Source organism: Quercus lobata, chromosome 3 (assembly GCF_001633185.2).
Source record: "Quercus lobata isolate SW786 chromosome 3, ValleyOak3.0 Primary Assembly, whole genome shotgun sequence".
Lineage (NCBI taxonomy): Eukaryota > Viridiplantae > Streptophyta > Magnoliopsida > Fagales > Fagaceae > Quercus > Quercus lobata.
In genome coordinates this window covers 7,674,388-7,694,815 of record NC_044906.1, presented here as the reverse complement: position 1 = coordinate 7,694,815, position 20,428 = coordinate 7,674,388, and the positions used below count along the sequence as shown (strand labels likewise).

At 37.8% G+C, this 20,428-nt stretch overlaps 1 protein-coding gene across 2 annotated transcripts; it reads right to left on the bottom strand.

Annotated features, from left to right (window-relative positions):
• Nucleotides 1–3,738: 3,738 nt before the first annotated feature.
• On the bottom strand, nucleotides 3,739–14,138 carry LOC115979841 (sucrose nonfermenting 4-like protein). 2 transcript variants are annotated; one of them, XM_031101902.1, is made up of 13 exons: nucleotides 13,221–14,138; nucleotides 12,935–13,022; nucleotides 10,772–10,942; nucleotides 10,050–10,157; nucleotides 9,868–9,927; nucleotides 9,295–9,384; nucleotides 7,891–8,031; nucleotides 6,921–7,065; nucleotides 6,683–6,850; nucleotides 6,095–6,158; nucleotides 5,915–5,984; nucleotides 4,475–4,592; nucleotides 3,739–4,391 (listed from the first exon to the last, which is right to left on the bottom strand). In XM_031101902.1, exons 1-13 carry the CDS (start codon nucleotides 13,343–13,345, stop codon nucleotides 4,270–4,272), a joined length of 1,470 nt encoding a protein of 489 aa, XP_030957762.1. In that variant the 5' UTR covers nucleotides 13,346–14,138; the 3' UTR covers nucleotides 3,739–4,269. The 2 variants fall into 2 exon arrangements, with proteins under 2 accessions (XP_030957762.1, XP_030957763.1); XM_031101903.1 differs by lacking the exons at nucleotides 12,935–13,022; nucleotides 13,221–14,138 and adding an exon at nucleotides 10,638–10,680 and having other exon boundaries at nucleotides 10,772–10,884.
• Between the last annotated feature and the right edge of the window lie 6,290 nt (nucleotides 14,139–20,428).

Here is a 20,428-nt window from a genome sequence, read left to right as displayed (position 1 = left end):
AGGAAAGCCACATACCTTGGGACTTGTGAAAGAAATGAGATCAATTTTTCTTTTGAAGTGTATTGTTTTTAAACCATACACACGGTGATCTCTTAGAATTAGAGAAAATATTAAAATATTTTTGGACTTAAAAGTCTGTAAAGTACAAAAAGGCTTCAGAAAACAAGTTACAAAGAAGAAGAAAAATTTTCAGAGACACAAAACTGAGACAAGAAACAGTCAAGCTCATAACGTTTCTGTGAATTCATAAAAATTTTGAGGGGACCAGAGCCCTCTTCAGTCTCAACGTGGCTTCGCTAAGCACACCATGTTTGCCGACCATATTTCCCACGAAACCAAGGAAGAATTCAGATCACAAAATTGAAACAAACTCACGTCTTCTTTATAAGCTCTCCATCAAAAAGAACATCTTATTTGCATTCTTGTGGTTTTTCATTTTTGTTGAATTTCTTCCGCTCAAATAAAAAGAATTAAGAGTTACCCAGAAAGGTAAAACAATGGAATGTGATTATGTGAACGCAACCCAGTCGATCGATTGCTTTGTATTTTTCTTTAAATTTTTTTTCCCTTTTCCTTCCTCTTCTCTGTGCTGTATACAATATACGAAATGAGTTTCTTTTTTTCTTTTTTGAAAATATTATAGTACACTTTTTCACTGTTGTATTGCTACTGATGATTTAACGTTTGATTTTGGGAAGGGGCAAAAGAAAAGTTTCTACTCTGAGCAATTCAACAAATATTTTTTTGGCAAGAATGTCCTGTTGGGAAGCTTGAAAGGCAAAAGCTACTTTATCAAAAAGGGATGTGTTGTGTGCGTTGAAGGTCTCAGCGACAAAACCAGCATGTCCTACCACCGTTGACAAGCTCCTCCGGCAAAACAAAGTGAAGAACTTGTAGGTTCTATAATTGTATAGTTTTTTGTTGGCAAACACATGAATACAAACTTGTCTAGATATAGCTCATAGAGTCTATAGAATTGAGTATATAATGCTCAAGAAGCTGGTATTCAATGTAGAAGAAGAAGAAAGAAGCGACAAATTCAAGGAATCAAGTTTTAATAGTTTCGACCAATAGAAACTAAAGTTTGACTGATCGAAAGTCGAATCTGTAGATTTTATTTGGCAGCCCATTAGTCCATCATATGTTTAAGGTTTCAGACCTACTTCACTAAGAATTTAAGGGAAACTGTAAGTCATGTTTTTGAAACTTTGCAGCAGCTCAATTTGAGATCTAGAGGTTTGTGTCTATTGCTTTTTCAAAATCACTACCGGTGATATCTCACACACTCGTTAAACTGGTGAAATCAAGTTGCTAACCTTCATCTATCAAGTGTACTAAAGATTCAAATCTTCAATGGGATTTTGAAGTGTGTGAATTGGAGGTTCATGTTGCAGCAGTTCACTATAAAAGAGATCTATGGGATTCAAAACTTAGTTTGGTAACTGAAGTTAGGTTTACTGTAAATTGTTTATTCTTAATTGCAAACCTTCATCTTATAGGCTTATAGTGGAACTGTTACCTTAAGATTGATTAGGTCAAGTCCTCCCAAATTTTTCCTTTGGAACAAGTTGTTTCATAAGATTTTCTAAGTAATCACATCCTGTGTCATATTTATATTCTGTTGTATATGATGTGTATGCTTGGTTGTTTAACGTAAAGCTCTCATAATAGATCTATTAAACAACTAGGCCTTAAAACTGATTAAACACTTATTTCAAAAACATCCTTCTATCAGCACACAATATTTGAAACAAAATAATCATACCAAAAAACCTGTGTGACTAAATGTTGGGAAAGGCAGAAATATAGAGAGGGAGAGTTTAAAGAAGAGGTGGGGTTGTTTCAATTTTGTGATCTGCATTCTTCCTTGATTTCGAGGGAAGATCTGGTCGACAAACAGGTGGATTGGTGGTCGGTGATAAATTCTGCACTATATATATATATAGAAGCCTACGTTGATGTGGCAGTATACATGGCATTTTATGTGTCATGAAAATAACATAACCGTTAGCTATAACAACATTTTGTATCCATCACTTAACGGCGGAGATTATTTTGATACAATATCAAAAGGTAAGAGACTAAACTGACACGTTTAAAATGTTAGAAGTCCAAATTGACGCGCAACGAAAGGGTTAGAGAACAAATTTGTAATTTACCCTATAAAATTTTTGGCAAGTCCAAGTCTGCTAGCCACATTTGGCTGACTCCTGTATCAAATCATCAATCAATATAGATATAAAAACAAAGACCTCACGTGGAAAAGTCTGAGATTTTATCAAGTGGCGTGTTCTATGTAAAGAGAATTCAAATATTCTCGAGTGCTACATCAAATATAACACAAATTAAATTTTGAATTTTTGTTTCATTTGGTTCAATATTTCAAGACTTTTCTAACTAAAAAATAAATATTCTTTGTATCTTTTGTTTCAATGTTTCAAAACATTTCATCCCTCACACATACACACAAAACTCTTTACATTTTAATTTACCATTTTCACATCTTGCACTTCTATCCTTTTATATATACCTACTCATAGCCCTTCATATCTTTCCATGTAAAATACGCACGAACAAAAAATGATATTATTTACCTTCAATCTTTCAACAACACCTACCTCACTCTAATATGGTTGTCTCATCTAATCTTAACCCGCATCTTAACCCATATGAATTAACTACAACGAAGAAGGGGGTATACATTTTATATCAAGTGACAACAACAATTATGATTTTGATGTTAAGGTTAGATAGTGTAGATTTGTGAATTTTGTAATGATGCGATTGACTTGATGTTAAGGTTAGATATTGTAGATTTGTGAATTTTGTAAAGATGCGATTGACTGTAGATATTTGGAATGTGTAGTTTGATTTAGAATTAAAGAAAAAGAGATAAACATGTTCCATATCAACTTTTATTCTACAATATTCATCCAAAGTTTTTTTTTTTTTTTTTTACTTCAATACTTTAATTGAATAATTGTAATGGATATATGTACCATTTATAATGGTTGCTTTTTATAATAAACTCATTACTAATAAAGTTCTATAACAATAATGCTATGCTATAATACATGTAAAATATTCTCCAAAACTATCTTAAATCAAATATTAAGATATTTTCCGTACTATGCACGGGTAACTTACTAGTTTCTAATCCAAAATAGCTTGCCAATTCTTAAGGCTTTTCAAAAAGAGTTTTAAGGAAATATGCCAATTAAATTAAACAAAAATAAGGTAGTATAGCTAGGCTGTTGGAGATTCCCTACCCCTACCTCCCCTTGTGCAATCCACACACCTAACGTAAATACAGAAACAAATTGAGGCAAGTAATTGTTTATTAGGGTTGGTGGTGTGAACTGTTGCGCAGGTCCGGAAAGATGGTGCCTAAGATTAACATAACATAAACTAGGTTATAGAAAGGCCTTGTTTTGTTCTACAAACATAAACCGTGTGCACGCTTCAACACCAAGATTAACATAACCCTTTTCTTTTTATTGAGAATATAAGCATACAACCCCTAATGAAATCTGAACCTTCCATTTCACAATAATCTCACATTAATCCCAGATAAATCCATATACATAAATTAATAAGATTTGTAAAATTCTAACAGTAAATAATAGAATATATGGTCACTTTTAAATCTTAACTCTAGCTATGACTAGGATAGCCTAGTTAGTGGTTGGACATGATCTCTACAACACAGTAGGGTTCACTCTTCACTGTAAATTAGACTGAAAAAGCAATGAGATCATATTGAAGCTCTAAACAAGAGACACAAACAAGCCATCTTAAATTTATAGACAATTAAACCCCGTGACATAAATTGTCACAGCCCAACAAACAGCAATGTTACAATTAAACAATCGAAGAACAGCAACTGAAATTGAAATTGAACTAACAGACTTTTTTACGTACAGCCGAACAAGCAGCAAAGGGTGCCATATAAAGTCTTCACTTCTTTTTTCCTGCCTCATTTTCTGTTAGCACTAGACACAAACATGGCAGCTGTGCCAGCTGCACAGTTGATAATAATTAGGTGTTGAAAAGGTAAAAAATTGAAACCTCACAATTTACAGATTTCTTTTTTCTCTTTAAAATTTTCTATCCTAAAGATGGGGGTGGTGCTCAGAAGCATGAGGCTAGTCCAACCAAGACTTGGAGAAAGAAATTAGAGCTTTCACAATGGGAAGGAGATCACAGCTCAAAGATACAAGATGTCAATAAATCAATGGGACTTCCCAAATGGCACCATGATCAGCCCCTTCATGTGAAATGGTGGCCAACAAATTCTGGATAACCTAGCAAGAATTTGAACACATCACTCAATGATATTATACCTTCCACACGATTGCTGCCAGCCTCCACAATTATAAGTCTCCTAACCCCTGAAAGGATACACATGAACAAGCTACTTAATCGATCAAGGGGAAATAACATAAACCATCTTAAAGGGAGCTAAGCAAATTACCAGGATTTGCCAACCGTTTCATCACTTCATGCAGGGGATCAGATCGCAAACACATCTGACATCTCTGTCCATTGAAGACCCCATGAGGTGAGTTTGCATCTTGTCCCAATCGCAATGCCTAAACGCATAGAAAAAATTGGCACACTTAGAAAGATAAGGTAAAGCATTGTGCCCGAATTAACTACTAGTGTAAGTAAAACTACTTGCATTGTGCCTGACTTAACAACTGAACATTTGACATCCAGAAGTTTGGGCAGACACTGCAGCAACTGGCTCAAGTAAATTATGAGAATACACAGTTACTGATTGATCCTCAAAATCAGTATAACAATGAAAATTCATAATTGTTTTCCAACCAAAGAATAAACTACAAATTTTTAAAAATTTTGCACTTGGAGAATTTAAAAATAAGCACATTCCTCTGGGAAATTTATATCAACAAATGTAGCTATTTAGACTTGTTACCCAATGAAAAAAGACTCCAAGCAAGCTCAGAAAAGAAGTAAGTGGAACAATTCTTTGCATTTTGGTCAAAATTATTGGATTAGTAAGTACCAAATGCAAATAACCATAATCAAAGCAATGGGAAATCCTCACTTTTCTGAGTCATCAGGATAATGAAAATTTAGAAGAGATGGTGAGACAGTAGCTGCCAGTTGGGGTGGGAGTAAGCTTGTGAATAAGCAAGCTTATCCCCATAAAACTAAGATATTCCATTATTGTCCATAACAAATAATGCTTTTTCAGGAAAATGTAACAACCATCAATAAGAGCAAGAACAATAAAGTACATTACAAATATATTTCTCACCAAGTATGGCGTGCAGCGCCTAACAAGCGTCACAACTTAAGAAGCCCAATCACCCTCATAAATATTATAAACCATGAAACTCTCCCTTCATTTTACTGCTAATAATAAGTGATGATTCAGTGGCACCATGCTTACGTGCTTTTAACTAAAAAGCCCAAAGAATATAAAATTATCTCTTATCTTCAAAGCTTTATCAAGCAGAACATTTTTCTAAGAGTAGAAGATGCATTGGATTGAACTGAATAGAAACCCAAACACTAATGTAATAATGACAAGTCAAAGTAATCACAGAAATTAAAAATTTTCATCAATTAATGCAACCAAGGATATATCTTCTTGGAGTAAAAAGCTCACTTAACAAAAAGAATATTTTCTTTCAAAAGAGCTGGCTGGCTACCATATCTACATGCCTAATGCAGTTGGATAAGTGTGTTTTTTTTTTTTTTTTTTTTTTTTGTAAATTAAGTACCGCAGTTGGATGAGTGACAATGAGAAACTAACCTCATAAATACTAAATTGTCATACATCATTCATTATGCAACCAAGGAAATATCTTCTTACAAAAGAGGTGGCTAGCTACCATACAGTCTATGTGCCTAATGCAATCAGATGAGTGCCAATGAAAATTACCTCAAGAATACTCATTTCATCGAGGCGAATTTGTGCATATACTTTATCTTTTGCCAAAGCAGTTATATCACTGAGAAGGAAATAGCACACATCTGTGAATTTTTGCATATACTTTATCTTTTGCCAAAGCAGTAATAAAGAATACCTTTATACAAATCCAAAAGAGAGAGAGCAGATTACCTCCGTGAATAAATATCCAGCAACGAGCCGTTATCATCCACAATTGGTATTGAACTAACTCCAGCTGCAAAAGGGAAAATGTAATAACACAAGGCCAACAGCTGAGGAAGAATAATTGAAAGGAAACCAGCTTGCTGCTTACAAAGTCAAGTGTTATAATGCAAAAGCTAATGAAGTTAAAATCAGGAGGAACATAGAATTCTCAGCAGCTAGAATACTCCTAGCCTGGAAAAAATATCATTCCTCTCAAACGTTCATCAATGGATATGCGGAAGAAAGATGCCTTCTCATACAGATACGGTTGGATTAGCACAATCCTCAAGAAAAACTTGAAGGCCAAAAACAAAGTGCAGTAAGAAGAGGATTAAGTCCAGGTATGTGATGCAGAAGACCAAAACAAACAAGCCAATTCTTACAAGATAAAATAAAAAACATGTGATTGATTTTTCTTTTCCTCCTATAAATTGGGGGGAAAAAATTAATCCTCCAATCACAAACCTTAGTTTTTACAGTAAGATTTTATCATTTTCATTCCAAGAACATCACCAAAACCTTCATGCAGTTGTTACAGAAGAGAAGGAAAATCACCTTGAACCAACAAAGCTAGAGCAGCACTAAGAGAGGCATTTGGCCTTAACATTGCAAATGGCTTCGAGTCACCAATTTTTGGAACCCATGTTCCACAAGGAATTGAACAAATCGGTTGTTGAAGAATGGGCAAGGAGCTAGACGAATGTCTAAAATACCTGTATATACCTGAAAATTAGGCCCATGGATTAGTTTCAAAACATGTAACTTTTAAGTGACAAACCTGGAAGAAGCTTACATTTTAGTATCCCAGACAGGGAAGCAAGATGTAGCAACTGTGGAACTGAACCATCCTGCAAAGAAAAATGGATTATGGGAACTGTCGCCACCTTGTTTTGCAAAATTTTCAAAGCAACATCTTTCAGACAATCGTTTGGCCCAGCCTGTGGAAAACAGAAGTAATAAATATTAGACTATTGAGACAGCACATTCCAGCATCAAGATATTTTGAGGTAACTGAATCCTAGTTCTCCCATCAATCAGCAAAAAGGATATTTGATTATAAAACTCATACTTTAAACAATCAATAAACAGTTTTAACATCTTTAACCAATCAACAGAACTACAATGAAAATAGGTTAACAAATACACATAGCCAGCTAACTACAGAATGTGGGGAGAAATTGCAGAGGGGTGATACAAACGCTAGGATCTAGGGTTGTTGCAATATATGTTGATGCATATTAACACCAGAGTCCAATATAACACAAGTCTGGCTAAATTGCACAAGATGCCACCTGCATGCCAAAATATACAATAGACTCCTTCGCACCATCTGATCAAAGACTTTCTTGATGTAAACCTCCAAAAAAAGTTCAACATAAAAGGGAAGTCCAACCATCTGACAAAGTGTAAGGTAGTGTAAATTTATTTGACAGGAAGCACTGATTGTCGGGACAAGTTAAGCGAATTCTCTCCCTCCAATCCCATCAACACTACACACGGTTCTTATGGAAATCTAAAACTAAAGAAGACACTAAAAAGCTGCAAATTCTGGCACCCTCATCACGTTTTTCAAATTTTTATATCTATATCTTTACGAGTTAGCAATATGATCACCGCATTCATGTAAGAGCAGAATATGCAGTCAAAATGCAGCTAAGTAGCACCTTTTTTCGAATAGCTCAAAAGATGATAATCATTAGAAAATTAAGTTTTCAGATGTGCTTGCTAGATCCTTTTGGCACAGAATCTCAAGAAGCACTTACATGAACAAGATGTCGACGAGAAAATGATGCCCCATTGCCATCCATTGTTCTAGTAAGATGTAGTTTTCCCCCCTCTTTCCAAGCTGCTATAGTATGTGTTTCAAGCTCTTCCTCTGTCAAGTTTGATCCATGACTCCCAAGCTGAAATTCAGACGGTTACACGTGTTAAAAGGACCTAAGGTATGCTTTCATCTACAAGCGCAAGTGTTTGTTTGTTTTTCAAAGAAAACATTGAGGAAACGAGCATCCAGAAGACAAAATAAACTAGGACGATCAAGCAAGCAGTCAAGATATAAGAGGGATGAACCACTGACAATATACAAATATATAAGAATCAGTTTACAAATGCTTTTCTGTAGGATTGCGGTAGGTGAAGTTATCAAAAAAAATAAATTGGGATTGGCAGCCATGAAAACTCACGAGCGAAGGATAAACATATTGATGAGCATAACAAAAGCTAACCATGCTAAGGTGTACAGCACTACAGGCCAAAATTCCAAGAAGGATTTTCCAAAGCATGGATCTTTTTTTAAATGGTTGCCCAAACTACCTTTTTGATAAGTAATAATGCTTTATTGAAAAATTAAAATAATAAAAGGAACCAAAGCACACAGGCAGTGTACTAAGGTACCAACAACACAACAAAACTATGATGCATGAAAACTACAACTATCAAGCAAATGATTGCCCAAACTACTTTCTCCCAATAAACTCTAGCTCAAATGGCACCTCCTCTCCTCATAAGAGCAATCAAATAATAGTTCTTAAAGCAGGTGGATGTATACCCATTAAAAAATACTCTCCTTAACATACAAAATAAGCTACTGAATTTAATCTTAACTGACTAATCTTTCAAAGATGCTTTTTTTTTTTTTTTTTTTTGATAGGTATCTTTCAAAGATGCATAAATCAGAAAACCTTGAAAAGTGGTTTATTTACTAGAATCATAACAAATCAAGTGACCCGGAAGCAGTCCCCTTTTTACCCAAGCTCATGATACAGTGACTTGTGATGTCAGCAGATGAAGAGAATATAGAATTATTAAATGAACAGTCTTATGGCAGTAATGTAGCACCGCATTGGTGCTACTTTTTAATTTGGCGAGTTTCACAAGACTAAGAAGCATAGTGTACTTTGCACAACCACAAGTCCTAGGAGAGTTGTAAATTTTCATAAAATCAATAATTTTCTAATACTTCTTATGTAAACCCCAGTACATTCTTTTTTCTTTTTTTTTTCAAATTACAAATATAGTTGTCCTTTATAGCTATCACCAGCACATAAAAGTTTCTGATATTCTGATGTCAATCCATGTACATTTTAAACTTTAAAACAAAGGACAGTTTTCCTTCAAAACCACCACGTCACAAGGTAACGTAGAAGTTTACTTCAAGCCAAGGATACCTCTTTCAATATTAGGATGAAGTCCAACGCACTAAGAACTCCAACAAACTGGCCCTTGCCAAAATCCCAGAGAGGAGCCACAGAGATTCCCTGGAAGCAGCTTATATCAGCAAAGACGTACATCTAAGCTAATAATCAGCAATTCAGTACCCAAAAAGAAAGGCTAATAATCAGCAAAGACACACAAGTAAAAAGATCATATGCTAGAACAAAATAGTAATTAAAAAAGTGAATGACAGCAAAACCTAAAGACAGGCATAAAGATAAAAATAAAAAAGAAACACCAAAGCTGCTAATTTACATTACCCAAAGGAGAAGCATAATAAGCATCAAACTTATAAGCATCAAAAGATCAACTACACCCCTTGGAATTTCTCAAAAGAAAAATGAAAAAGCCAAACAACTCTCATAATAAAAAGACAGGTCCTAGAAACTAATATAAAGCATTTGGGTTAGTTCAACACCCCCCCCCCCCCAAAAAAAAAATACCACCAATACACACACACACACTCTTCTGTCAGTGTATGTGCTCTAATTGGTTAAATGGGTTTCAGCATGTAAAAGGACAGTCACCTGCTCAAAGAGAATATGAAACGCTTGCTTCACAGGTAAGTTAACATCCAGGGCAATGATCTGCACAATGAAAGATTTAAGACAATTGAACTTGAAAGCGATGAGTTTACCAAGTAAAGAGTGGCAAAATTATAGATAATTAAAACATAAATAGCTCCTTAAAAGGGTAAAAGCATTCAAACCTTGCCTGACTCAGGAAGCAATTCATAAGCATTATGTGTAGACAGGAACAAAGATATACGGTGTCGAGAAACCTCCAAATCAGTCACTGATATCCTTGGAACTGCTTCCTGCAAAGGACCATGCAACAAAGTGACCTATTTTATATTACCAAATAATAAACATAAAGTATTAAAACAAAATACTAACAATGACATTAGAACTCCCCCTATAAACTACAATTAAAAATATTTTTATTAAAATTAATACTAAATCCAAGAAACTTGAACAGCGAAAAATATTACCATGAAACACTATCATGATTATCAACAATGTATATGGCTCTTTGGATTGTTCTTTTCTGGCAAGCAGAAAGAAGCAAAATCAACAACAGATTTTCTGGCTAATCAAAACCTAAAAAGACTTTTCAGAAAATTTTCAAGTCCCTTAATTCTTCATCTTTTTTTAGGGGGAAATTTATCTCTCTGCAATTTATTACTTTGTCTGATCACCACATTATGACACTTGGACAGTTGCAAGCAAAGTAAGAAATTATCATCACGAATTATTCATAGGTGTGAAGAACTTTCAAGGATGTGGGGGAAACTTACGTCTGATTGCCATATTATGACACTTGGACAGTAACTATAATTACTGTCGCAAACAAGAAAAATAAAACAGTTATTGGAACGCTAGCAGCATTTGAGAAACAGAACTTAAATTTTTCATATATATATTGCCTTACCGGGGGCATAACGACATCATAATCCATGTCTATGTCAGGTGGTTGATGACTATAAGTAGAGGGAATCATATCCGGTTCTCTTATTAAGATGGTATTCACTAACCCATATTCCCCTGTTATGAAGGGCTGACTCTCGTCATGCCGCCACACTCCATCAACACAAAACTTGTACTGCATGGGAATGAAAACAACAAATCTCAGCATCAACAGCAGCTTTCAATAACTATATTATGTATTAATATCCATTATTACTCAGCACAACAATGAAGTATATATTTGTGCCTAAGAATATGCAGCAGCACCTTAATGGACAAAATCTAAAGAATCACAAAAGATTACGTACAGAAGGACGAAGACTCAAAGAAATCAGCAATGGAGTTACTACCAGTAAAACCCATGCACAGCACCAATCAAACAACAATTGAGAAAACAAAACTATCAACTAAGCCCTTGAATTTTTGATGTCCTTAAATATATGACAATTTCGTTCCCTCCACAAAGTCCACATCAAATAACAGGAAAATATTCCAAACATCCAAAGAATGCTTGCCTACCCAATTCTGCCAACTAAACAAAAAGTCGGGAAACTTTTCTGGGAGCACCCACTGAAACCAGAAAATATGAAAAAAGAAGCTCCACTACTCAGAAGCAACCTTATAGCATTACAAAAGATGCTCCAATGTCCACTACAACAGCGCACACAACACTACCATGTACTTTTTTAAAGGCCATGCTTCATGTCTAGGCCAGTCACAATTATGGCTACATTTGTTTCTTTGTAAAATATTTTACAATTCCTGAAAATGCTTTGGAAAACATTTTCCAGTGTTTGTTAGGTTGTATAATGAAAAAATTTCGGTTGTAAAATATTTTTACATCAGAAAATTATATTACAATGAAACAAACAGAGCCTATATCTACAGATCCTTCAATCGTGTTTGGGCTTTACAAATAATGACAAGAGAGGTTTTTTCTTTTATTATTATTATGTTGAAAACACACACCCAAAGAGTTTTGAGCAATGACCTTACCTCCAACCACTTTTATAGGGAGAGGAGGTACTGTTTGAACTAGAGCTCATTGGAGGGAAGAAATGTTTCTTTGACACCATCAGTGATGCTAAGAATCTGTTGGCAGCTCTTCCAAACATCTATCGGCATAGCTACTAAGCCTTTGACTACCTAAGTTTTCCTTGAAAGCTTTTTTTTTTGGCAATCGAGCCTCCTTAAGATATTGGGCTTATCCTCAATTGTTGATATCTCAAAACCAGTCATACTAAATAATTTTCTCTACTACCTAACACTATTTAAAATTCCACCAAGATTTTACATCCCCTTACTCTTCAAATAAAAAATTATTTAAATAAAATAATTAAAAAAAAGCCCCAGTTGCCTACTAGGCTAGGATTAAGGATGGGAAAATTAAGACTATTTGATTGATTGTAGGGAAACTGTAAGCTATGACGTGAATTATGGCTTAGAAGTACACAGTACTCAATACTATGTAGCAATGGAACGGCAGATAAAAGTGTCTAGCACACAGTGATCAGGAAAAGATATGGACCTTGCAAGCGAATATGAACTCCGACTCATCTATCACAAAGAACCATCAATGCCCAAAGAGGCATGCTTCAAACTTCTTCAATCATTTCCACTTCAAATAAAATATTGGGAAAGCTGTAGATTTCACGATCCTGTTATTGCTTAATTTCAAAATGTTTTCCATTATATGTCTCTACAACAACCACCAAGCCACACCCCCCAAAAAAATAAAAGAGTCAACATTCAGAAGACATACCTCAACTTCTTCTCTTTTTTTTTTGGAAAGTGAAGGCAAACTTCAAACTTCTACAATCATATCTACTTCAAATATAATATCAAGTAGGCTGTAGGTTTAATACTTTAGTTCCATGATCCATTTTTGCTCACAGTGGAATGACATGTTTGGCATTATATATTAAGCTTGAAATAAGTTTAGTAGCAGCTTTAATAGCTAAAATTGACTGTTAATACTTAACTATCTTTGATTTTTATGTTCCTAAAATCCAATCATATTGACTTCTACGTTACAAAAAAAGTTGAGGCATAACAGCAGTTAAAAATAAGGGGTATGTCTGTTTCCTAGAGCCTAGTATAACCATATCAATCACAATAGCTCATTAACCTGGTGATTTCCCGGTGTCAAATTGCAAACAACTTGAAACACGTCATCGCGCCCCTCCACCGGAGACATGGGTATACTTCCTGACCACCTATTCAAACAATAAATCCAATAAAAACCCCATATCACATATTTAATCTATATACTAAAAGCCACATCCAAACAAATACAAGTGAAACATAATTTAATCACCAAAAGATGAAAAACCTTTAGAAGTATCAATAATAAAAAAAATACAGATCTGGGTATTAACATAAACATCAAAATATGATCATTGTTAGCCTCCAACCTTGTGAAAGTGCCACAAAGTGCCACGCTTCTTCCCCCATTTCGCCACAGGAATGTACAGGGAATCAAAACCGGAACCGAAATTCCACTGCTATCATGGCCTCTGTCCGGAACAGAACCAAACATTTCCACCAAAATCTAATACAAAACCCACAAGAAAACCAATCCACAGGAAATATACAAACCTTTTCAGCTACTAACCCACTTGATTTTCCACCCAGAACTCAACCAACATAACAATTTTCATCACAGAGAATCCCAAACTTCAAAACCCAATTTTTATTTTCTCTTTTTAACTTATTTTCAATAGGGATCCTCCACAACTGAGCAGAGGAGGACCCCCCTAAGGCTTAGACATGTAGACCCTACCAAATCAAAACCAAACCCTGAAAAACCCTAATTTTTACTCTTTTTTAATTTTCTATATTCAACAAAACCAAACCATCAATCCCCAATTTCACAAAATCACTCAAATTTCCACCAAAAACCACAACATGCAAAAACCCACAAAATCCAACACCTCCCCCAAATCAAAAAACAAAACCCCACAAAAAAAAAAAAAGTTTCAAACTTTTCCACAAATTAAGCTCTGATCTGACAGGAAATGAAGAATTCAGAGCTGAATCGAATCCGAAGCTCCGAAATTTTGAAACTTGACGAGGAATTAGAAGTGGGAATTAGAGAAAGACTATTTTTTTGGTGTAATTATGATGAAATTTGGGGGTTTACAAAGTGTGACCTAGAGAGAGAGAGAGACAAACACACAGAGAGAACCCTAGTTTTGCAAAAGGAAGCTGAGAGAGAGAGTGTGTGTGTGCGTGTGTGGCATTGTTGGATCTTCGAGGGGGTTTTTGTTTTTGTGGGCTCTGAATGAGGAATCTGTGTGTGTGAGAGAGAGAGAGAGAGAGAGAGAGAGAGGAAAAAGTGTAAAAGAGAGAAAGGAAAAAGGGGAACAAAATGCCAAAATGCTATTAATTAACAACTACTCCTACTAGTTTTAAATTGGGTATTTTACTTTTATATTCTTCTAAATTTATATTTTCTTATTTTATTAAAAAACAATTATATTTCCAAGTGTTTACTTTTGACGATGGAAATTTGAATTTGTGTGAAAATATAGGAACTGTTTAGATTTTCAAATTAAAATTACAGCTTTATTGATTTTACTCTAAATTAAACTAAATGTGGAATAGAATAAATGCGAGTGAACAAATACTATAATTACTCTAAGCCATACTCATCAAATATCAAAAATAAAATGAAACCTAAAAGAGTAGGGAAGAAGAATGCAAATACAAAATAACACACCGATGTGTTATCGAAAAGGAAACCGAAGAACTCGACGAAAAACTTCTCCGCCACCCTCCAAGCGGTAAACCGATCCACTAGAGAATGAGTTGGAGTACACGAATAACAAAAGACCCTCCAAGCCTAGTTTACCTCATATATTTGAGCCCTCCAAGCTCATGCTACCAATTGACTTGACGAAACCTTGTCTTCTCTAACTCTCCGGATGACGCAATTCAATCCTAATTGCATCCACCAAACAAATGGCTTCTTCCAATACTTCTCAGTAGCACCAAAACCTCACTTTACACTCAGAATAGGTGTGGTAAGTATTTGGACTATCAACCTCTCAAGGATTTGGATATGAAGAGGTAGCAGTTGAGGAAAACCACAATGGTTTGTGTAGAGGATTGTAGGTATGACAATCTCTCACTCTCAAAGCTAATGGCTAGGGTTTTCTCTCTGAAAAACACTCCTCTCAATATGTGGGTAATGTGAGTATATATAGTGTGGATAGAGACATGGTGTGGGTAGAGACATGATGTATCAGATATGACAAAATAGTAAAACAGAATGTTTCGCGGGTATCTCGCTGGAAGGCCTTACTCGCAAAATACTTGCGAAAACTAGTTGTTACCATCTGTCATGACTCTTCGCATTCTAGTCATATGCTGAGCACATGGCTTCACTTCGGGGGGAGTCTTCTCGTGAGCTACCTACGAAAACTCCTTTGATCTTCAATAAGTCTTGAGTCTTCACACTCTCTCTCACACACAACCCATACAAAGAAATCTCACATAAAATATAAGGTACAAAAGATTGAACAGAATTGCAATCAAATTTGGTACGAAATTAAAGCCAACACAAATTAGTTATAAATCACAACTTTACAGATTCTTTGAACCTTACTTATAATTTGACAATTTTTTTAATTTCTCATAATATGTTTACAAATATAGATGATTAACATGTGCTCTAAGAGTATATATTAATCAAACTCTTTATAGTTTTATTATATAGATGTTTTTGATAACACATAAAAATTGGTACGAAAAAAATTGTTGTCCACTTATACATTTTTAAATTTTAATAGTAAGAGCATTCATGTCTGGTTTTGTATTCTTTTAACCATATTGTCTCTCTAAAAAAAACATATATGTTTATTTTAGTTGTCCACTATTAGTTTTAAATTGCGTATTTTACTTTTATATTTGTAGGGACACGTTTTGCAGCCCAAGCCCAAGGTGTATGGGATCTCGGACCAATGAGCCCAGTACAATAAATTTGTAGAGAGTGGGTCAAAGAGTTAGACTTTAGTGCATGGATAACAGTTAATATGGTGTTTATGACAATCAAACAGAGATGAACTGAGTTTATCAAAGAAAGTTTGTTCTCGGCACAATCCGAGGAGTTTTGTTCTAGTAAATATTGATGAGAATGGTTACAGGAGTTCTTGAGATTGCTACAGTGCTTTCTCTGTTAATCCCCGAATCCTCTCTCCATGGTGGGTTTCTTATATTATATAGTGCCCTTTGAATGATCTTGGTCTTCCACTTGTTAATCATCCAAGTCTATACTTGAGTGCCTGTCCCATCAGATACCCTCTCTGGCATTCTGTGAGTTGCGATAATCAAGGTAGCACTGTTCAGGAGTCTTGTCTACATAAATGTGGTGTTAGCAGCTCTCCCTTATATATTCCTGAGTTCCTATCATTTAGAACTTCCTGGAAGGTCATGACTATTTAGGACTGATATTTGACCATGCTTTAGCTGGTTCGAGGAGATATTCCTCCTCAAACTTGGACTACCACGCTCTCGGCCAAAGCCCCATGCCCCATTGTATGATTTTGGGCCCATGACCCCACAATAACCCCTTAAAACTCTAGTTTTTTCCTCTCATCCGAGGAGAAAAGTGAGGTTTTGAATTCTTTAAGAGTTAGCTCTACTTAATCCTTTGATTTACACCTGTGGGAGTGTCGTTTCATGCGCCCTATATTTGTATTGTAAATTGCTCCTTTCAGAGCTACCAATTTGAGGAGTCGGTTATAATCTTGGATCTGTCTTGACACTTAGTGAGAAACAAATAGATATCATGGAACGTTACTTTCCCCAAAGTATGTGGTCTGAGGAGTCAGGCATGACTAAAATTCTGTTTAAACACTTGAAAAGTTGTCATGAAGTGTTAACCTTCTTACATCATCTGGTCTGAGGACCGAGGCATGATTGAGTTCAATTTAAACACTAAGAAAGTTGCCACTATGTGTTAATTTCCCCAAAGCAAGAGGTTTGAGGACCCGGTATAGTTAAGGTTTTGTTTAACCGCTTCAACAGATTCCAGTGCGTGTTAATTTCCCCAAAGCAGGAAGTCTAAGGACCCGATATAGCTAAGGTTCTGTTTAACCGCTTCAAAAGATTCCAGCGCGTGTTAATTTCCCCAAAACAGGAGGTCCGAGGACCCGGCATAGCTAAGGTTCTGTTTAACCGCTTCAAAAGATTCCAGTGCGTGTTAATTTCCTCAAAGCAGGAGGTCTGAGGATCCGGCATAGTTAAGGTTCTGTTTAACCGCTTCAAAAGATGCCAGTGCGTGTTAATTTCCCAAAGCAGGAGGTCTGAGGACCCGGCATAGTTAAGGTTCTGTTTAACCGCTTCAAAAGATTAGAAGATATCAATATATTCCTTCCAGAATATAAATTTTTGCAAGAAGATTGTGCTAACCGATTTTCCATTCATGCCTTGATTCTTGACTTCTTTCTCCAATGGGGATTCAGCGAACCGGGCTACTAGACCAGCGAGAACTAGCCCCTTGACAAAGGTACGGGGCATATACTTGATGTCAGAAGCCCCTAGAACTGTGCCCCATTTAGCAATCCTCCCAGCGTAATCAGTACTTCGAAGTGTAGACCTGAACAGAAGATGAGTTATGACAACTGTAAGAACCAAGTATAAGACCTATGGGCTTTGGATTACTTTGGGCTCACAATCTATTTGTAGTGGGTTTGAAGATTTCCTACTATGGGTCGTTCTCGGCAGAGAGACTCAAAACAACGCCCAGTTGATATTCACTCCTTCACTTTTTTCCCTCAAATTTTCTGAACCCTTTCTTCTCCCAACTTTCTTCTATTTATAGCCAAAGTTAGTGGGAAGATTATGATTACAGCCACCGTTTGTGCTTTTGAAGGTCCAATATTATTTGATTTAAGTGGATGTTTAGGTGAGAGGGCGGTGCTGCATTTATGATCTTGGAACTTGATTTCAGCTGGATCGATTATGCTCGGCAACTCAGTCTCCCGTGCATACCACATTTTCCCGGGAAAGATTCATATACTTGTCCGGGAACGTTTGACCGATCACCTCTTGGAACTTAATGCCCAACACTTGTCTGTGTATTTATGGAAGCACCAGGGAGGGCGCAGGATGTCTGGACCTTTCTACTGGGCCTGCGCCCAAAGCCGGTATGGGACTAGGCCCAGGGCCTGTATGGGCCTGGGATCCCCGCGCTGTACGATTGGGACTGGGCCCGGGGCCTGTATGGGCCTGAGATCTTGGTGCCGTACAATAGCCCCCCCTTGATTCATACTCGGTCGCCGAGAGGAATCAAGGAGCTGCCTGGGCCTTTTGACCTCGGGAGTCTTTTAGCCTGGGACCTATGACTGTTACTTCTTATTAATGTTCATCTCAAAAGACGCGCCGTTTCGTGGCGCCAGACGCAGTCGTCATTATTGTCTGACGGCTCGTGAACCGAAGCGGCGCGCGGATTGGTTACGCTTGGCATTCGCTGGGTCGCTCGTAAACTGTGCCCATTTACTGCTTGATTAAGCGCTTCTTCTTCCCCCATTTCTTTTTGGCTCTATAAATAGTCTCCCTCTGAACACCATTCTATTTTTCCTTCGCCTCTGATCTTTAGAGCTTTTTCTCTGCCGATCACATTTCTGTGCGCTTGCTTACCCAGTGTTCTTTTCCTCCTTAGAACCCAAAGTAAGTTTTTCTTCCCCTTCCTGTTCCTTCAGCTTTTATTTCTTTGAGTTTACTTCTGTAGTTTTAGGCGTTATAGATGGGTTACTCTTACCTTCTAGAATCCCCGGCTGCTTTGGCCACCTTTAGGAATAAATTTAACATTCCCGATGACGTGGATGTGGCTTACTGCCACGAGAGTGATATTGAACTCCACCGAGGGCAGGGTACAGCCTTCTTTCCTTTGATGTCCATTTTAGAAGGTGGGGTCAGGTTCCCCGTAGATCCCCTCTTGATAAACACACTCACTTACTATGGGCTGTGCCCCGACCAGCTTCCCCCCAACTTTTACCGGGTAGTTAGTTGTGTCAGTAAGTTGAACCACACCTTTAACCTACAGCTAGATCACCATGACATTAACCAAATGTATAGGCTCTGTGGGAGCAAAGCCACCGGTTATTACCTAAAGACAAGAGATGCACGGGTACGGCTGATATCATGCCTACCTGATTCAAACAGGAACTCTGCCGGGGAGTTCGTTAGGGTGCGCGGCAAATGGTTTGCCGGGGAGATCCCTTGCCCCCTTACGCAGCGTGAAGTGGGTTCGTACCATCCCCTTCATATAACTGCTTCCCTCCACCTCTCCTTTTCTTCTTATTGGAGTAAAAAGAACTTTATTATTGTAGACTAATGTGTCACCTGATCTTTTGCAGACGGCAAAGTGTTTGGGCAGGACCTCAGAGCCGTCCACGCCAAAGACTTAAACTTCGTCCTCCGTTCTGAGATATACGTGCATTGGGACGGACAACTCCGGGCCTCGCACTTGATCCTCGGAGTGGATCCGGTTTATTCTACTTGGCAGCCTTTCAAGCAGGCACTGATAGTTGACAGCCCCCTGCTATCGTATATAGACGTCCGGTACGTAAATTTTTTGCCGCCGAATCTTACAACCGGGGAAGCAAGGGAATTTGGTCGGCGGTTTACTTGCGCGGACGAGCTAGCTTCTTTGCGAGACGAATCCGCGGAGCAAGCATCCCCGCGCCTCAGGGAGATAGCCCACGAAGCCATACAGCAAGAAGGCCAAGCGCAAGAGCAGCCCATTCCCGAGAATCCAACCGCCGTGCCTCAACAACAAGTGATAGAAGCGGCTGCCCTGCTAGCTGAAGCTATCCAGCCTAGGGGAAGGATGGTATCCAGGAAGGTGATGTCAATAGAACGGTTCGTGCCCAGTACCCGGCAATCCAATCAGCCACCGCCTTCCCAGAGCCGGGGTCAAGTGCCTCAGCCTTCACCCTCTACGCAGGCCGGACGTGCCTGAAAGAAGCAAAAAGTTACCGATCAACCTTCCACGGGCCCGGGAGATGCTGCTGCCAAGACTCCTCCCCGTCCAACAGGTGGCATTGTTATCCGCGAGCCGCCAACCGAAGCTGGCACGGGGGGTGCGTCCTCCTCCCAAGTGGCTCCAGCGTGGGAGCCAAAGATCCTTCTGGACGGCAAGCCATTGCCCTCAACCGCCTGCATTCGGATGTGGGATAAAGGCGAGGGCGGCCGTATTGCCCAATCTTTGGCCGAAGCTCTCCAGCTTCCCGAGGACGTGCATGCTTTCGAGGAGGGATCCGAGGAGTCCGTAGGGCGCCGGTTAGAGTGGCACGCCATTGCGGTAATTCTTTTGTCTATCTAGTCCTTCATACAGATTTCCTTTTGCTTCTTTTCTAACCTTTGTGCTTGCTAGGCTGCTCAAATGGCCCACATTGTGGCTACTCGGGCACGAGAGCTTGCCGAGGAGAACGAGCGCGAGAAGGATGCGCGGGAGGCGGCGGTGAAAACGGCTAAGGAAAAGCTGAAGGCCGCTGAGTCTGCTGAGAAAAAGGCTGCAACTGCAGAGAAGAATCGGTCCCTGGCCGAGAAAAGGTGCGCGGAGCTCCTAACTCAGCAGAATGAGACGGAGGTTAAGCTAGCCCAAGCCATCAGC